The sequence below is a fragment of the Martes martes genome (genome assembly GCF_963455335.1).
Source record: "Martes martes genome assembly, chromosome: 10".
NCBI classification, from domain to species: domain Eukaryota; kingdom Metazoa; phylum Chordata; class Mammalia; order Carnivora; family Mustelidae; genus Martes; species Martes martes.
The window spans coordinates 18,670,916-18,686,106 of record NC_137898.1 but is presented as its reverse complement, the minus strand read 5'-3'; the positions used below and the strand labels follow the sequence as shown (position 1 = coordinate 18,686,106).

Below are 15,191 nucleotides of genomic sequence, written 5' to 3'. Positions count from 1 at the left end.
ATCTCAAAACTTGAAAATCTGACAGGAGGAAGGTTTCCTCTGCCCCCGAGTCTGCCCTTCGCTGACTACTGCATACACTTATGTCAAGGTCATGCTCTGTTAGGACAAGGGCTGTGATTTGTCTTTGTATCCTGAGCCCCCGCACAGCCCCTGGAAAAGTGAGAGACCGGCAGATGACAACTGACATTTTCTGGGCTAAGCGTTTCCTCCAGTTTACAGATAAGGAAACTGAGGCACTGAGCAGTAACACGACCTGCCCAAGACCACACAGCTAGAGACAGAGCAGGGACTGGATCTGAGCGATGTGACTTAGGGGTCCCACTCTTAACCATGACACTATTCCCGACAAGAAGGAAGGAGAGGGAGGAAAGTAAAGGGGAACGGGAGACCAATTTTTGGAAATCACAGTGATCTTTACCTGACACACAAGCTCCCTGGGAACCTTAGCCAACGCTCTGGTCAGGGCAGCTGAAAGAGAGGTATATGGAGAAGGCTAGGGAGAAGCTCAAAAGTCAAGCCTACTCACCCATGTCCAGCAGTGAAGCAGACATATGGCCCCTGGAGATTGGAAGGATGAGCCACAAAATCAAACGGGCTTTTCTGGACCACTTAGCCTCCCAGGGGGATAGGACACAGGGGCGCAGAGCCTTCTACCAAGCGCCATCCGCGTCAGGCACCAGCTACAGGCCTCCCGGGTTAGAACCCTGCTTTCTAATCAAAAGTAGAAAATCTAAGTTTGGGCCTGAAGCAGGGGTCTCGGGTCTCCATCTGGCATGTGAGCGCTGAAGAGGTCTGTGTCGGTTGGGCTCCATCTGTTACCTGGGAGAGTTCAGACAAAACTCTCTATCTCTTGCTTCTCCTGGGGACCAGGGGCTCAGGCAAACCAGGCCCTGGGATTCCGCACGGGACAGACCCCATCTTGCTCCCACTATTCTCGCCTTGACACTGAGGCTGAGGGTCACTTGTCATCTTAGACGGGCCTCCCTCCACTCACTTGCATCACCTGCTCCAGAAGCATGACAAACATTAACCCAAGGGGACCATCCCAGGCCCCCTCTGCCACAATTTGTGGGATCCTCAGTTTGTCCTTCTCGATGAATTCATTTTCCTGGCTGTAAATGGGATTATCGCCTCTCTGGTAAGGTTTCTATGAAAGTCAAATGAAGAGATAAAACAAGAACTTGCTTTGAAAACAAGTTGTGGAAGCAATGCCCCTATAATGGGCCTCCTGAACCTTCCTGGAATTGGCTTTTACTGTCTATAATAGTGGAAAAACTAGAAATCCTCTATGTCCAGGAGGAAAGTTGTTAAGAAATCATGACATGCTCTATAGCCTCTAAAAATGAAAGTTGTAGATCCTGGTATACATACCCAGATGGAAGGGTGCCCGGGACATAGTAACTGAAAAAATGCACGTAGCAGAACATTCTGTACATTACGGCATGATCTCATTTTTATTAACAAAAATTATATATGTACATAGTTTTTTGTATATAGAGAGAAACATTCTGGAAGCATACTTACCCCATCTGTTTAACAGTTATCAATGGGCTGTGGGATGGGGAAACGCTCCCTTTTAACTTTTATATACTTAGGGCTGTTAGCAAGTTGAACAAGTGTCTGCCAGGCACGGCCCTGAGCCAATCTCTCATCTTCCCAGCTCTGCTGTGTGGGTGTTTTCACTTCCATTTGGCAAATGAGGAATCCGAGGCAGACAGAATCAAGTCACCTGCCCAAGGTCATAGGGACGGGTGGTATAATCAGATTAAGAGACTCCTGAACAAAGCTTTTCCCACCATACTCTAAAGCCTCTTCTATATAACTATATTAATGTTTTGCCTTAAAAAAAAAAACCCTAAAATGAATTTTTAAGCTTTTTTTTGAGAGACTGCGAGTGCGTGTGGGGAGAGGAGCGGGAGAGGGAGAGAAGCAGACTCCCTGCTGGGTGGGGGGCTCAATCCCACACGTGGAAATTATGACCTGAGCCGAAATCAAGAGTCGGATGCTGGGACGCCTGGGTGGCTTAGTAGGTTAAATGTCTCCCTTCGGCTCAAGTCATGATCCCAGGGTCTTGAGATGGAGCCCTGTGTCAGGCTCCTTGCTCACTGGGGAGACTGCTTCTCCCTCTTCCTCCGCCTGCCACTCCTCCTACTTGTGCGCTCTCTGTCTGGCAAATAAATAAATACAATCTTAAAAAAAAAAAAAAGCCGCATGCTTAACTGACTGAGCCACCAGGTGCCCTCAAATGATTTTTTAAAAGGTCACGGTGTCAAGTAAGCCTCTGGGCACACTTGACTTTAAGGATGACTGGGTCGGTGACACCCTCAAGGCGGGAGGACGGCAGGTAGATGCCTCTCTCTGGGGAGTTCCCAGATGTGCCAGAGGGACTGTCCGGCAGCAGAGGACCAAGCAGGGGCTGGCACCAACTTCCTCTCGGACGGCGCCCCTGGTGGCTGTCTCGGCAATCGTATTAGAACTTGGGTAAAGTGGCTCTAAGGGACGGGGCTGTCATTTGTTACATGGCCACTGAGGGCCCATGGAGAACTCGGGTATTAGTTGGCAGCTGGCAATCCATAAACAAGGCATGAAATTATTCTCTTTCTTCTGAGAGGGTGAAAAAAAATTTTTTAAGGTTTTATTTATTTATTTGAGAGAGACAGCGAGAGAGGGAACACAAGCAGGGGGAGGCTAGAGAGGGAGAGGGAGACTCCCCACCGAGCGGGGAGCCCGACGCAGGGCTGGGATCATGAGCTGAGCCGAAGGCAGCCACTTAACGACTGAGCCCCCCAGGCGCCCCCGGAGTGGGTGGAAATGTCTGAATCAAACTCTAATGTAGTGGGATGGGGGGAAGCACATCAGGAAGCTCTTGAACAGAAGCAACGATCATTTTTTGGTATCTGTTCACTTAGTCATTAAATGTTTCCTGAATACTTGCCTGCCGGGCCCTAGGGCTCCAGCGAGGAACAAGACATGCACAGTCCCTGCTGCACAAAGCTCCGTTCTAGAGGGGGGTTGAAACCGGGGCCCACCTCAGACCCTCCTAAAGGAATATGCTCTACCAGGACTTCAGAGGTTGACGTGGGTTAAAAACCCAACTCTCCTACTTACAGCTATGTGACAAGGACTGTAGCTTCTCTGTGCCTCAGCCTCTACCTTCCTATGCTGCCAGGTGCTGGGAGGACGGGCAGAACAGCTCCAACATGGGGCTTGAACTCAGGACCCTGAGATTGAGACCTGAGTTGAGATCGAGTTGGACGCTTAGCTGACTGAGCCACCCAGGTGCCCCTCTTTTGTCTTCTTCAATGCGGAGGAGTATCATCTAGAAGAGTCCTGACCGCTGTAACTGACTGCCATGATGGAAATTTCTAGGCGCTGCACTGGCCAGTACAGTGCCCTGGTCACATGGAGCTTTGTAGCGAAAGTGAGGAATGAGAGCTCTTAATTTAAATAGCTATGGTGACTGGTGGCTAGTAGAACTGCACAGCGCAGACAGGTCCTGAGGACAGCCAGATGCAGGGTGAGGCAGACAGCGCGGCAGGTAAACAGGAGGAGCTGGAGAAGCAGAAGGGACGGGGCTGCAGAAGGGACCATGGCTGGCTTGCGAGGAGGCAGGCTCAGAAAGACCAGGAATGGCAGAAGCAGGTGGCACAAGCCTAGGGCTGAGTTGCTTTCAAGGGGGGGGGAGGAAAGAACATGCCTTGAGAGGTAGGCTAAGTGAAAGCCAGACACAAAAGGCACGTATCCTATGACTGCCTTTATAGGACACGTCCAGAATAAGCAAATCTATAGAGCAGTTTCGCGGTTGCCATGGGCTGGGAATGAGGGGGAGGTGAGAAGGGGAGTGACTGCTAATGAGTACGGGGTTTCTTTTCGGGGTGATGAAAATGTTCTAAAATTAGGTTGTGGTGATGGTTGCACAATGCTAAGATCCAAGGACTTGTCCCCTGTAAGTGGGTGAATCGTAGAGGTTTAAAAACACTAAAGCCTCAGGAGGTGTCAGGACAGTGGGATGCCCTTGGGGGCGGAGGAGGCGTTGGTGGCCACACAGGCAGCCCTGGAGCCCTGGAGCCTCGGCAGCGGGAGTGTCAGGATGGCTCTTCCCAGCTGAAATGTTCCATTTCCCCTCCCAAGACTCTGACTTTAGATTTAAAAAAGCAAGAGCCATCCCTAGAGCTGAAGCCTTTACCAGGAAAAGAGAAAAGTCAATGTATGCAGAAGAAATTAAACACCAGATGGTGGGGGTTGGAAAGGACTCCTGAGAGAGAAGGAAGATGCTCGAGAAAGGCAGAAGGTGCAAGAAAAAGCCATCTACGATCCCTCCTGGAAGGGCAACGTTGTCAGACAGAAGTGTGACATTCCCAGCGGTGAAGTCACAAACCTGATCCCGTTTCCTTCCCGATGGCTTTCTTCGTCAGGGACTGAGAGGCTCAGGGGAACACAGTGTGTGGAAGAGCTGGGAGGGTCAGGGCAGCCGACGCAGGGGCTGCCTCTGTGGAGAGCCAGGAACCAGGGCTGTGGCAACAATTAGGTGCTGAGGAATCTATTCAAATATAAAAGGGGACTGCGTGTGGGTTTTAAAAAGGAATACAGTTGCAGACAAAGCTATAAAGGTGCACAAGCCTACATTTTTAAAAAAGGTTAAAAATAGTACTCCGGGCATACTCTTTTTGGTAAATTTTAAAGAGAAACAACAGCCTAAGTACGATGTCACATTGAAAGATGTATGTTGTACGTCACATCCTATTTTTATATCAAGTTCTATCTCAGAAGAACAAGAGTCCTAAGGCAAAGACTTCAAGACAAGATCTGCCACCTGGATCTTGAGTGACAGGAGAACCTGTGCTGGATGGAGAGAACTTCAGGTTCCACCACCTTGTCCTTACAGAAGAAACAGGTCGGGAAAGGAGCCCTCCAAGCCCGACTCTCCATCTTGTCCCATTTTGCAGCGTGTGGCATGCCCTCTTTGAGAAGGCGCCTTATGGGCACTTCATACATATTGGTTATGTAGTTTAATGTGTATTTAAACACATATAATTAGTGGACATTTAAAAACAAAACCTTGTGATTTCATAAATATTAATGGTCAGATTGAGGTGAAGTTGAAATAGGTGCATTTCAAGCTGATTTAAAACATCAGGTGGTGAGGACTATACAAAACTGTGAGGGGCGCCTGGGTGGCTCAATAGGTTGGGCGGCTGTCTCTGGCTCAGGTCGTGATTCCAGGGTCCTGGGATCGAGCACCATATCAGGCTCCCTGCTCGGCAGAGGGCCTGCTTCTCTCTCTCCCTCTGCCTGACGCTCTGCTTACTTGTGCTGTCAAATAAATAAAGTCTTAAAAAAAAAAAAAAAGACTGTGAATGTGCTGAATACCACTGAATGATCTACTTGGGGGAACGGTTTAAGAAGAAAATTTTGCATTGTATGTATTTTGCCACAGCAGAAAAAAAATTAGGTAAAGAATAGTTTAGGTGGTACCAGATCCAGGAAAGACCTGAGTGGCAGGAATAACGCAGGAAGTACCCCATTCCTCACGGGAAGTGACCCTTCATGGATCCCTGAGAGCAGTGAGTTACCAGTAAATCCCTTCACACCAAGACGGCGGCTATAAGGAGGGCCAGGCTGCAATGGTTCATCCACCACCTGGGGGAGCCACAGAGCTGTAGGCTCCCCAGGTTCCCTTCACTAGAGCCTAAAAGACTGTGCAATTGTGTGGCGAGCAGACACTTTAGGTTAACTAAAGCATATTTATTTGCTTTTCTGGAGTATTTCTCCTCAGTCGTGGTTAAGAAAAAGGGTTTGAAAGGTGGGCAGACCTGGTTTGATTCTCAGTGCACACCACTTTCTAGCGGGCAACTTTTTTTTTCTATTTAAGGGAGAGAGAGAGAGAGCGCGCGCGTGCGAGCAAAAGAGCGTGCGCACATGCGCACACCAGTAGGAGGGGCAGAGAAAGGAAAGAGAATCTCAGGCAGACTCCACACTCAGCACAGAGCCCAACCTCATGACCCTGAGATCACAACCTGAGCTGAAACCAAGAGTTGGACGCTTAACCGACTGCACCACCCAGGTGCCCCAATCCAATTTCTTTTAACCTCAGTTTGCTCATCTACAAAATGGGAATGGGAACAGTAGCCCCTCCCCAGGGATGTTATAAAAATTAAAACATATAACATGTATCAAGTGTTCCCCATGGCACTTGGATTGTGGCAAACAATTAACACTAGCTAGGATAATTACCACAGAGTAATACAAAGTTGTTACTTTTAAACATTTTTTTAAGATTTTATTTGAGAGAGAGCTCTAGTGAGACAAGAACGCAAGCAGGGGTAGGGAGAGGGAGAAGCAGGCTCCCCTGATGAGCAGGGAGCCCGATGGTGGGCTCGATCCCAGGACTCTGGGATCATGACCTGATGGGAAGGCAAGACACTTAACCAACTGAGCCACCCAGGCACCCCTCTTTTACACTTATTTTTAATGAAAGCAAATGAGAAAGCACTACTCCTGAGTGTATTTGCATTCGGAACTCTTACTTCATAGAACATTTCATGGGCTAGTACTCAGTGCAACTGCCACTGAGAAATGCTCCTCCAGTCACCCCCCACAAAGAGGGACTCTGAAGAGGCTGAGGCCCAGCCCACCCCACAGCCCATGTGCTGGTTGCAAGCCTCTACGCTGTCAGTCCGGAACTGAGCCTGCGGTTCTCGGATGCCTGAGGAGGCTCAGATGTTGGGCTTCACTTAGGAGCCTGATCTAGAATTTGAGTAGTAAACTATATCTTAGAAATGCCCTTCTGTGACATTGTTCTGAGTTCAGGATGAGGGGGGAAACCTGCTGAACCACTTTGGTGTGGAGCATGAAAGGCCCAGAGTGGGATTTGCACTCACAAGTTTGGCCAATTCCGCAGTGTGGTAGCCACTATGCTAGAAATGGAAGAACCACAAAAATTAAGGTTGCCAAAAAAGTTTGAAGGTGCTCCTGTGTCAGCAGGGACATTGTAAGAATGGAGGACAATGAAGAAGGTAGTTTTCTGGGAGAAATTCTGTTCTTGCAGGAGCCTTAGGCGAGTTTAGTTTCCTGAAACCGGCACATCAAGATGAAATCTTACCAGGATCCCCTACCCTTTCCTCAGGGATGCCACCAACCCCCACTAGGCCCATGGACCCCACTGACCACCCCGACAAATCAGTAACAACTCTGAAGACAACATCAGTTCTTCTCAAACAGTTTAATAGCAAATAAACAAAGGAAGGTACCACACTTGGCAGATACAAAATGACTTTTTGTCCGTGTGTCTGTGCAATTAAAACAGATTTAGGTTCCCCATTGGGACAAAAGGAAAAACACACAAAAAAGGAAGGAGATTCCTTTTAAACACATACTCCCTTGCTCCAAACTTGTAACGATTTTTTTTTCTTTTTTAATCCACTACACAAACTCTGTGATCAGGTCAGAAAAGCGACAAAGGCTCTTCTTGCCTTTTTTTTTTTTAAACCATTAAAGTAAAATCCATAATTTTCTACATAGTACAACACAAGTTCACACAAAAAAGACATTTTCTTTTGCAAATCAAAACAGGAAAGAAAGGAAAAGCTCAAACAAGGTAAAGGAAAAGCATTTCTACGGCTGAATCACGACTTTTGAGTTGATTGAATCCCGTTGTTGCTGCAGAACAGACTGTGCGTTTGGTCATAGTGGCAATTTTTTTTCTCTTCACATTGTGAAATCACTTTACATTGTTTTCTAGTAGAAAAGGCAAAAAACTGTACAAAACCCCTAGTGTTAAATACAACGTTTGTACCAATAAAAAACTCACACAGGTTTGTCTCCAAAATGTAAAGTTTCTTTTTTTTTTTTTCTTTTTAAATTATTCACAAAAAGCAGCTGGAAATCAGAAAGGCAGCTGCCGCTCCAGGGTCTCAAATCCATTAAAACCACCACAGAACAATTAAAACAATCAGAGAGAGAAAAGGAAAAGGAAACAACGTCCAACGTTTGGCATTTGGTTTTATCCACAGGTTTTCCCAGAGCTCCTCTTGGAATTGAAAGCAAAATATATTGGCAAACACGGATTCTGAATACACAGGAAGGGGAGCCTCAGCGCCTTCTGCCAACAGAGGCGGCTCTGTGCAGTCAGACTGTGGGGTGCACGGCAGTCTCGCTCAGGCTGGGGTTCCTGGCCTCTTTCCACCCAATCACCCCTTCCAGGAAATTAAGCAGCCTACCATACACTGGGCCTCCATTGGCCGCCCTTTCTTCCTAGTAAGAGTGGCCTCAAGCATAATACTAGGCAACCTGCGGGTCCCAGAGCAGAAATTCTGCCAGGATCCCTTCCTTCATCAACCCCTGCATGGATGATGCTAACAGTGCTTCTACCTTCCCCATCCCACCCACCCCCCCAGTCCCTCGGCTACCCCCTCTTCACCCTTCCCTGGATAATCCTACTTCCCAGCTGTCCCACCCACCAGCAGCTTAGGTCTGGGTGGAATCCATCACAAACTCCTCCCTCTGAAACCTCTTACCTCCACAGATCCATCCTGTGACCTCTAGTCTCCTCTGGCCTCTCCCTCCATCATTCACATTCTTACTCAAAAGTCCCTAAGACCCTGAGGCTGGATGGTGCCACAAGAGAGGAGGGCAAGTTCCCTTCAGGGAACCAAGGGACTGGCTTGCCTGGCACCCAGGGACAGTAGCTATTTGGCTCTTCACTCAAAAAAAAAAAAAAAAGAAGAAGAAGAAGAAGAAATCCCTGCTCTCACCCCCCACCCCACTAGCTAAGCAAGAGCAGAGCTGTGGTGAAGAGCCAGTGTGGGGTAGGTGGTGCCCAGGGCTGTAAACAGTGTGAAGACTGTAGTATTGTGCTTGTCACCTAGGAAAAGCGCTGGCAGGTATGTTGCCGCTTAGTGCATGGATGGCCTCCTCCGAGTGGTTAAGAGCACCCTCCTTCTTCAGGGCTGAGGGGCGCTCACTACCCCTATGCGCTAAACCTCTTGCCCGCCCCCTACCCCCACCCCTGCAGCCACCTTCTGGGTTCTATCTCTGCTCTTCGAGCTTCTCCAGGCCCCCTTCCCACCCACCTCTGAGCAGAGCAACCAGCCTCCTGGGCGCCCCCCCCCCCCCCGGCTGAGGCCTGGAGGCCACATGAGGTGACAGTCTAAGTGCACAGGCAAACACTCTAAGGGCAATAGAGGAGAAAGTTGCCACTTCAAAATAAAACAATACAATCTTGAAAAAAATAACCCCACAACAATTTAAAACAGCTTCTTTGAAACCCTTTTAAATCGGTCAGTTTTTGCACAAACTATAGAAAACAGAGAGGTGAAGGTGATATATACGAAGGTGTGAAGAAACAGCAGGAAACATGCAAAACTTGTTTTTTCTGGGCATAATCTTAGTAGGAAAGGAAAAATTAAAAACAAAAACACAAAAACCATACAAAAACAAAAACAAAAAAAATATCAAAGCATCACATTTTGCTGTGGAGACTGTAGGAACAAGCACAGAGGTGGGCACAGCAGGGCTGACGGGTAGGGGCCAGAGGGATTTGAAGGCTCCCTGCAGGGTCACTACAGGGAAGAACCACAAAAGAAAAAGAAAAAGGGCTGGCTGGGGCCCAAACTGCAGCCTGCGGTCAAAAAGGAAAGGGGGTTCAGGTGTTTTCTGCAGTTGAGAACTCAGAAAAACAAAAGAACACATGCGGTCTCCTCAAGCCCCATAAACTGTATCAGCAAAATGTGCTCAGGAGCCTCAAAGGTTTTAGTGACATCTTTTATTTCATTGTTTACTTCAAAGTTGTCTTTAAAACTAAGCACACAGAGAAACAAAGCCTAGAAACGGACTGGCTGTGTGTTCACAGAAATACAAACACCACGCGGTATGTGCTAGTAGGGCTGCTCTGAAGACAGTTACAAAGAATTGGAATCACAAAATCAAGTGGTTATCTTATGAAGTTCTAGAAAAATAGATTTTTTTTTATATTCAAATGCAAGTTTAAATATTTCCCCTTCAGCAGTCGTTCTAGCAAAACCAATTTGGCAGCACAAAAGAAAAAAAAAAGGAAAAGAAAAAAGAAATAACAAAGAAAGAAACAAACATAATAAAAATACACGTCAGCATCAAAGGTCAACACAAGGTCAAAGGTGAGAGTTCAAGCATCAGAGAAGCTGAAGAGACAGGGATTTGGACGATGTACTTGACGCCACATCGACATGCTTTAGGCACAACGATGAACAAACGGCAGGAATCTAGAAAAAAAAACAAACCAGAAAGAGGGAGACCCACTGAGTTACACAGAGCAATACATCCAAACAGAGAGAGAGAGAGAGAGAGGAGGAACACTCACTGTGTACAGCCCTGAAATGAGGAGGCGGGTGGGGCGGGGGCTGGGTAATGACAGGGAACTTTTGCACATGCTAACAATGGACACAGGGAAAAGTCAAAAAGGACATGGAGGACACCAAGAAAACATCCAACTGCCAGAGACAGAAGGGAACCTAAGGCTTGGATTTCCCCTGAGGCGCCCAAACAAGTCCGTAGGGGGAGAAGATAGGTCTCTGGTGGAGCAGAGCTGTAGCCTCTCCCCTCCTCAAACCCAGGAGAAAGTAGAAGACAATGGCTGGGGTGGGGGAAACTCTCTAGGGGAGAGGGCCAGGATTTCTCCTCAGTTCTATGGGGATGGCCTTTTGTTTCCAGAAATCCAAGCTCTTAGCTTCCATGCAGGCCCTGGCCACTCATGTGGGACCCAGGAGACAGTGTCTGTCTGCATTCAAGGCAAATCAATTTCATGATGAAATCCAAGTAAGAAACAAAACTATAGGCAGAAAACACATTTATGTAAGTGAAACCCCCACACAACAGAAAAGGATTGCTTAAGACTTGACTGCTAGTCTCCACTCTCCGAGCTGAACCCTTCCACACCATGAGACTTGCAGGGGAGCAGCTTCTTCACAAACCATCTTTGGCCTGGGGAGAGAACTGTGCTCAAGGGCAGTGCTACTATGCTCACTCACTGGGCAGGGGAAAGGAGAACAGAGAGAAGTGCCTGGTCTCACCAGCTGGCCGCTATGGCAGCCCAGGGCCCTGCTGCGGCACACACTCCTTTTAGAAAAGAGAACCCCACAAACAGGTATGAAACCTCTGGGTTTGCTCTCAAAGGCAGGCTGATTGCACCTTTGCCTTTCATGTTATTTGAAAAGCCGTTTCATAAGATCCCAGAGCCCAGGACAAATAATAGTGGAATGGGGGAGGAGGGGGATGGGAGTGGAATTCTGGGCTTTGGAAAACCCCAGGATGGCCAAGGAGGAAGACAGAACAGAAGGTCAGCTATCGCAGCACCGGCAGCACCCTGGGGAGCACAGCTCTCTCCTCTGCCAATTCACAGCATTAACTCCTTCCCCTCTGGCAGATTATTAGCTGGGCTGCAAACGGGCCACAGAGAGTCAGTAGTTTCAATCATACACAGCACCCTGTGTGTACAACAATCACATTCTGGATTCTACAAAATCCTGGCCTTTTCCAGAGATATAATTTAGGTAATAAATATTCTCCACCCCGGAGCTGTATAAAACTTCTATAAAAATAGAAACGACATTCTTGGTTCCAGCCGGTTGGGATTCAGAACAGCGCCTCCCCAACCTAGCATTTTTTTCTTTTTTTCTTTTTTCTTTTTTATTTTTATTTTTTGCATTTATTTAAAAAATCCCATCATGACCCTGGAAGCCTTTGGAACAGTTTTATCCTTGAAACACAGGACACATTTCTCCCAGTGCGCGGAATTCAAGTTTACGTGGTTCAGCTTAAGAAGTATGTTTCACGTCTCTTAGAGGACAACAGACCCAAGATATCACTATGAGAAGGGAACAGCTGTCCCTGCTTCAATGGGATAATCCAACACCACCAAACTACCTGTACAACAGCAAGATGGTCAATCCCTGTCTGTGACCCAAATGGACAGCATGACAAGGAGAGAGCCCCCCATCTGACTTAATACCAAACCAACCCCCTTAATCTCATCTCTACTGCTAGGGGTCAGGACTGATGTTTGTGAGGCTGAAGATTGCAGGGACCCAGTCCCTGGCCTTGGCTAAGAGTCAGATCCCAAAAGGGCTACCTCTGCCCAGGTGCACATTCCCAACAGCACGTCCTTTCTGGCTCTCCACCCCCACAGCATTTCTTGGAGCAGAGGCAGGGCCCAGAGGCTGTGTGGGTCACAGGTAAGAGCTGGAGTAAGACCTGTGGGAGGCAGCAGGGAGCTAACTGTAAGCACGAGGACAAAAATGAACATGGTAATACTGAGGTAAATGAACACGAAATCCATCCGGAGGCTGCAAATGTCCTGCGGTCTCCTCTGTTCCCAAGAGCAGAAGGGGCTGCAGTGGTTAGTAGAGAGGCCTGCCTTGGGGGGAGTATTACAGCTGCGACCCCTCAACCAAGGAAGCAAGTGCAGATTTCTCATCCTTCTAAGTAGTTAAGTGCTGGCCACAGAGGAATGCAGCACTCTGGCTTAAAGAGCCCTTCCGATTCAGGTCCACCAAGAAGCAGGCTCCTCCTCCTCCTCCCCTAAAGCGATGGCTTCTGATCACTCTGCTCAGGAGAGGTGCCCCCTTCAGCTACATACCATAAGCCCTTCTTGGATTTACCCTCAAGAGAAAACTGCCTTGGGATGGAAGTGACACACTGTGCTGTGGTCAACTACAAGGAAGGAAACCAGAGAGTGTCTTCTCTAGAGGTCTTGTTTAAAGGGCCTGTTAGAAACGGGCCATGCGGTGTTGAAATAAACTAAAAACGACCTCTCTGACTAGACGAGACTAGACCTCTCCTCTTCCTAACAGCCAGCCACCAGCCAGGCAGAGCCAATCCAACACCAATGGGTGGCTGGAAAAGCTGGTAATGGGTGATGTCTCCCTGCTTTTTGCATGTCAAGCTAATTTAACAGGTCCTTTATTCCCAAAGAACTGTCATCCCCTTCTTGGGAAAGAGGAGCAGGAATCTTGCACAAGAATCTGAAAAATAGGCGGCAAGAACTCAGCAGGCAGCGAGGAAAGTGCTTCAGCCTCCAGCTCCCGGGGCCACTGGGTGTGGGTCAACTCTCCTCACCTCCAAAGGCAGCCCTGCCTCCACCCCCGAAGGCTCTTGGGTGCCAGTTCTCATTTCACCCACTCTTGCACTAAGGTAGATTCTGGGGTCAGTTTTTGGTTTCACTCAGTCCTCTCTCTCGGGGCAGTCTGGGGAAAGCTCTGATCTTCTTTTTTACTGTTTCTCCATTCCCCCTCCTCCCCCAGGGCGGTTTGATGTTGGTCCTTCTCAACACACACTGGTTACAAACACAGCAAACTTTAAATAAAGAAAAAAACTCAGGATATGGCACCTAAACTCCAAAGTAAAACACTGGAAACCAAAGCACAAACTCGTCCTCTGTACGAAGCGAAACTCCCACAGAAGGCAGTAGCCGAGTCTTCAGGGCAAGCTGTGCCTGCGAGAGTGGCAGGGATCAGGGTCCAAGGGCTGTCAACACACAGCCTTAGGGCTTCGAATCATTAAGGGTGCTCCTCCCCCACTTACCAGAAGACCCTCTCACTCCAGTCTCAGAGGGGAGCACGCTCAGTAGGGCTTGCTGTCATTCTTCGAACGTTTGAGCTGCACTTTAAGCCGCTTCATGCCAATCTGAAAGCCGTTCATGGACTGGATGGCAGCTTGAGCCGAAACAGGATTGTCGTAACTTACAAAACCTGTGTGTCCAAGCAGAACCCTGGGTGAGGGGCATGATGAAGCAAGGAGATTCTGAGTCCTCCCTACACAGAAGACAGCTTATGAGGATAGTCTGATAGTCCAAATTTCTCAGCAGAGATGAGAAGTCCGGAAATTGTATCACACGAGATAGATTAGGTTCCTGACTATACCACTTGACATCTACAAGGCACTTTTAAGTTTTTGGACCAAGCTATTTCCATACCCCCCCCTTTTTTTTAATCTCTGGAACAACAGTGTGGATAGAAACCCACCGTCCTGCTACAGAAATGAAAAAAAAAACTAAGGCTCAACAAGAGGTCATGATGTCTTGCCCAAGGCTGAGTTAAACAGTAACCCAAACGTAAACCCAGTTCTTCCTGCTATCAGCCCCTTCTCATTCTCAGCGGTAATGACACTTAACCCTCCCCCCACCAGTAAAGAAGGCAACATACCAAAACACTTGCTCAGGTTTGTCTGCTTGTCTATGAAAACCTTGGCAGACACGACATTCCCAAAGGGCATAAACATCTGCAGCAAGTCCTGATCTCCAAACTCCTGGGGCAGGTGGTAGATGAACAGGTTGGCTCCCTCTGGACCTTCAAAATACCCATCGATTGAAAAGGCATGAGTGTCAAGCTCACCCCCTACTCCACCCGCCCCCACTCTGGTACCACTGTTTCTCATTTCTACCTGAGTTAAACTGTCTATACCCTGGCACCCCTGGGTGGCTTGGTCAGTTAAGCAGCCAACTCTTGATTTCGGCTCAGGTCCTGGGTCCTGGGTCCTGGGATCGAGCCCGGCATCGGGCTCTATGGGGAGTCTGCTAAAGGATTCCCTCCCTTTGCCCTTCCCCCCCGTTCTTCCTCTTTCTCTCTCCCCCTCACTCTCAAATACATAAATCTTAAAAAAACAAAAAACCAAAACCTGTCTGTATCCCAACAAACAGAATCCTTTGGAGAACTAAAGATTCTCCAAATACAAAACAGGAAACTGAAGAGCAATCACTGAAACAGACTCCTTCTCACTCAGGGGTATCAGAATTTGACCTTGTGGGAGGAGTGAGTGCAAGAACAATAAAGTAGGCAGACTTGTGTGTGGTGCAATAAAACTGGAGACTAAAGGCTTATACAGACACAGAGAAAAAGGGCAGAAAGAGATTACAAACAAACAGGTTCAAAACTGTGCCAGAAACTACCAGGAGAGCAAAGACTGGCAGCTGCAAGGCAGGGGTGGGGGCAGGGAATGACTACAAAGGGACGTGATGGAAACATTCTCCATCTACGAAATGGGGTTACATGACTGTACATGTTCATTAAAGCTCACAGAGCTATATATTCCCAAAAGGGTGAATTTTACCATATGTAAAGTGCACCTCATTAAAAAGAAATCACATTTTTAAAAAGTGCCCATGTTTAACACTGAGCTCAAAAATAAAATATGCTTTCCTTTTCCAACCACTTAAGCTCAAT

The 15,191-nt window shown here is 47.9% G+C and overlaps 1 protein-coding gene across 8 annotated transcripts in view; it reads right to left on the bottom strand.

Moving 5' to 3' along the window:
• Window positions 1-9,373: 9,373 nt before the first annotated feature.
• CELF1 (CUGBP Elav-like family member 1) overlaps window positions 9,374-15,191 on the bottom strand; it is a 71,557-nt gene continuing 65,739 nt past the window's right edge. For 6 of the 8 annotated variants that reach the window (XM_080815444.1, XM_080815448.1, XM_080815450.1 and 3 more), the window contains 3 exons: window positions 14,175-14,318; window positions 13,555-13,721; window positions 9,374-10,238 (listed from right to left, as the gene is read on the bottom strand). In XM_080815444.1, the coding sequence (XP_080671570.1) occupies window positions 13,594-13,721; window positions 14,175-14,318 (272 nt within the window). In that variant the 3' untranslated portion in view covers window positions 9,374-10,238; window positions 13,555-13,593. Of the gene's footprint in view, window positions 10,239-11,676; window positions 13,466-13,554; window positions 13,722-14,174; window positions 14,319-15,191 lie in introns of those variants that run through there. The other 2 variants (XM_080815451.1, XM_080815445.1) reach the window with 1 other exon arrangement.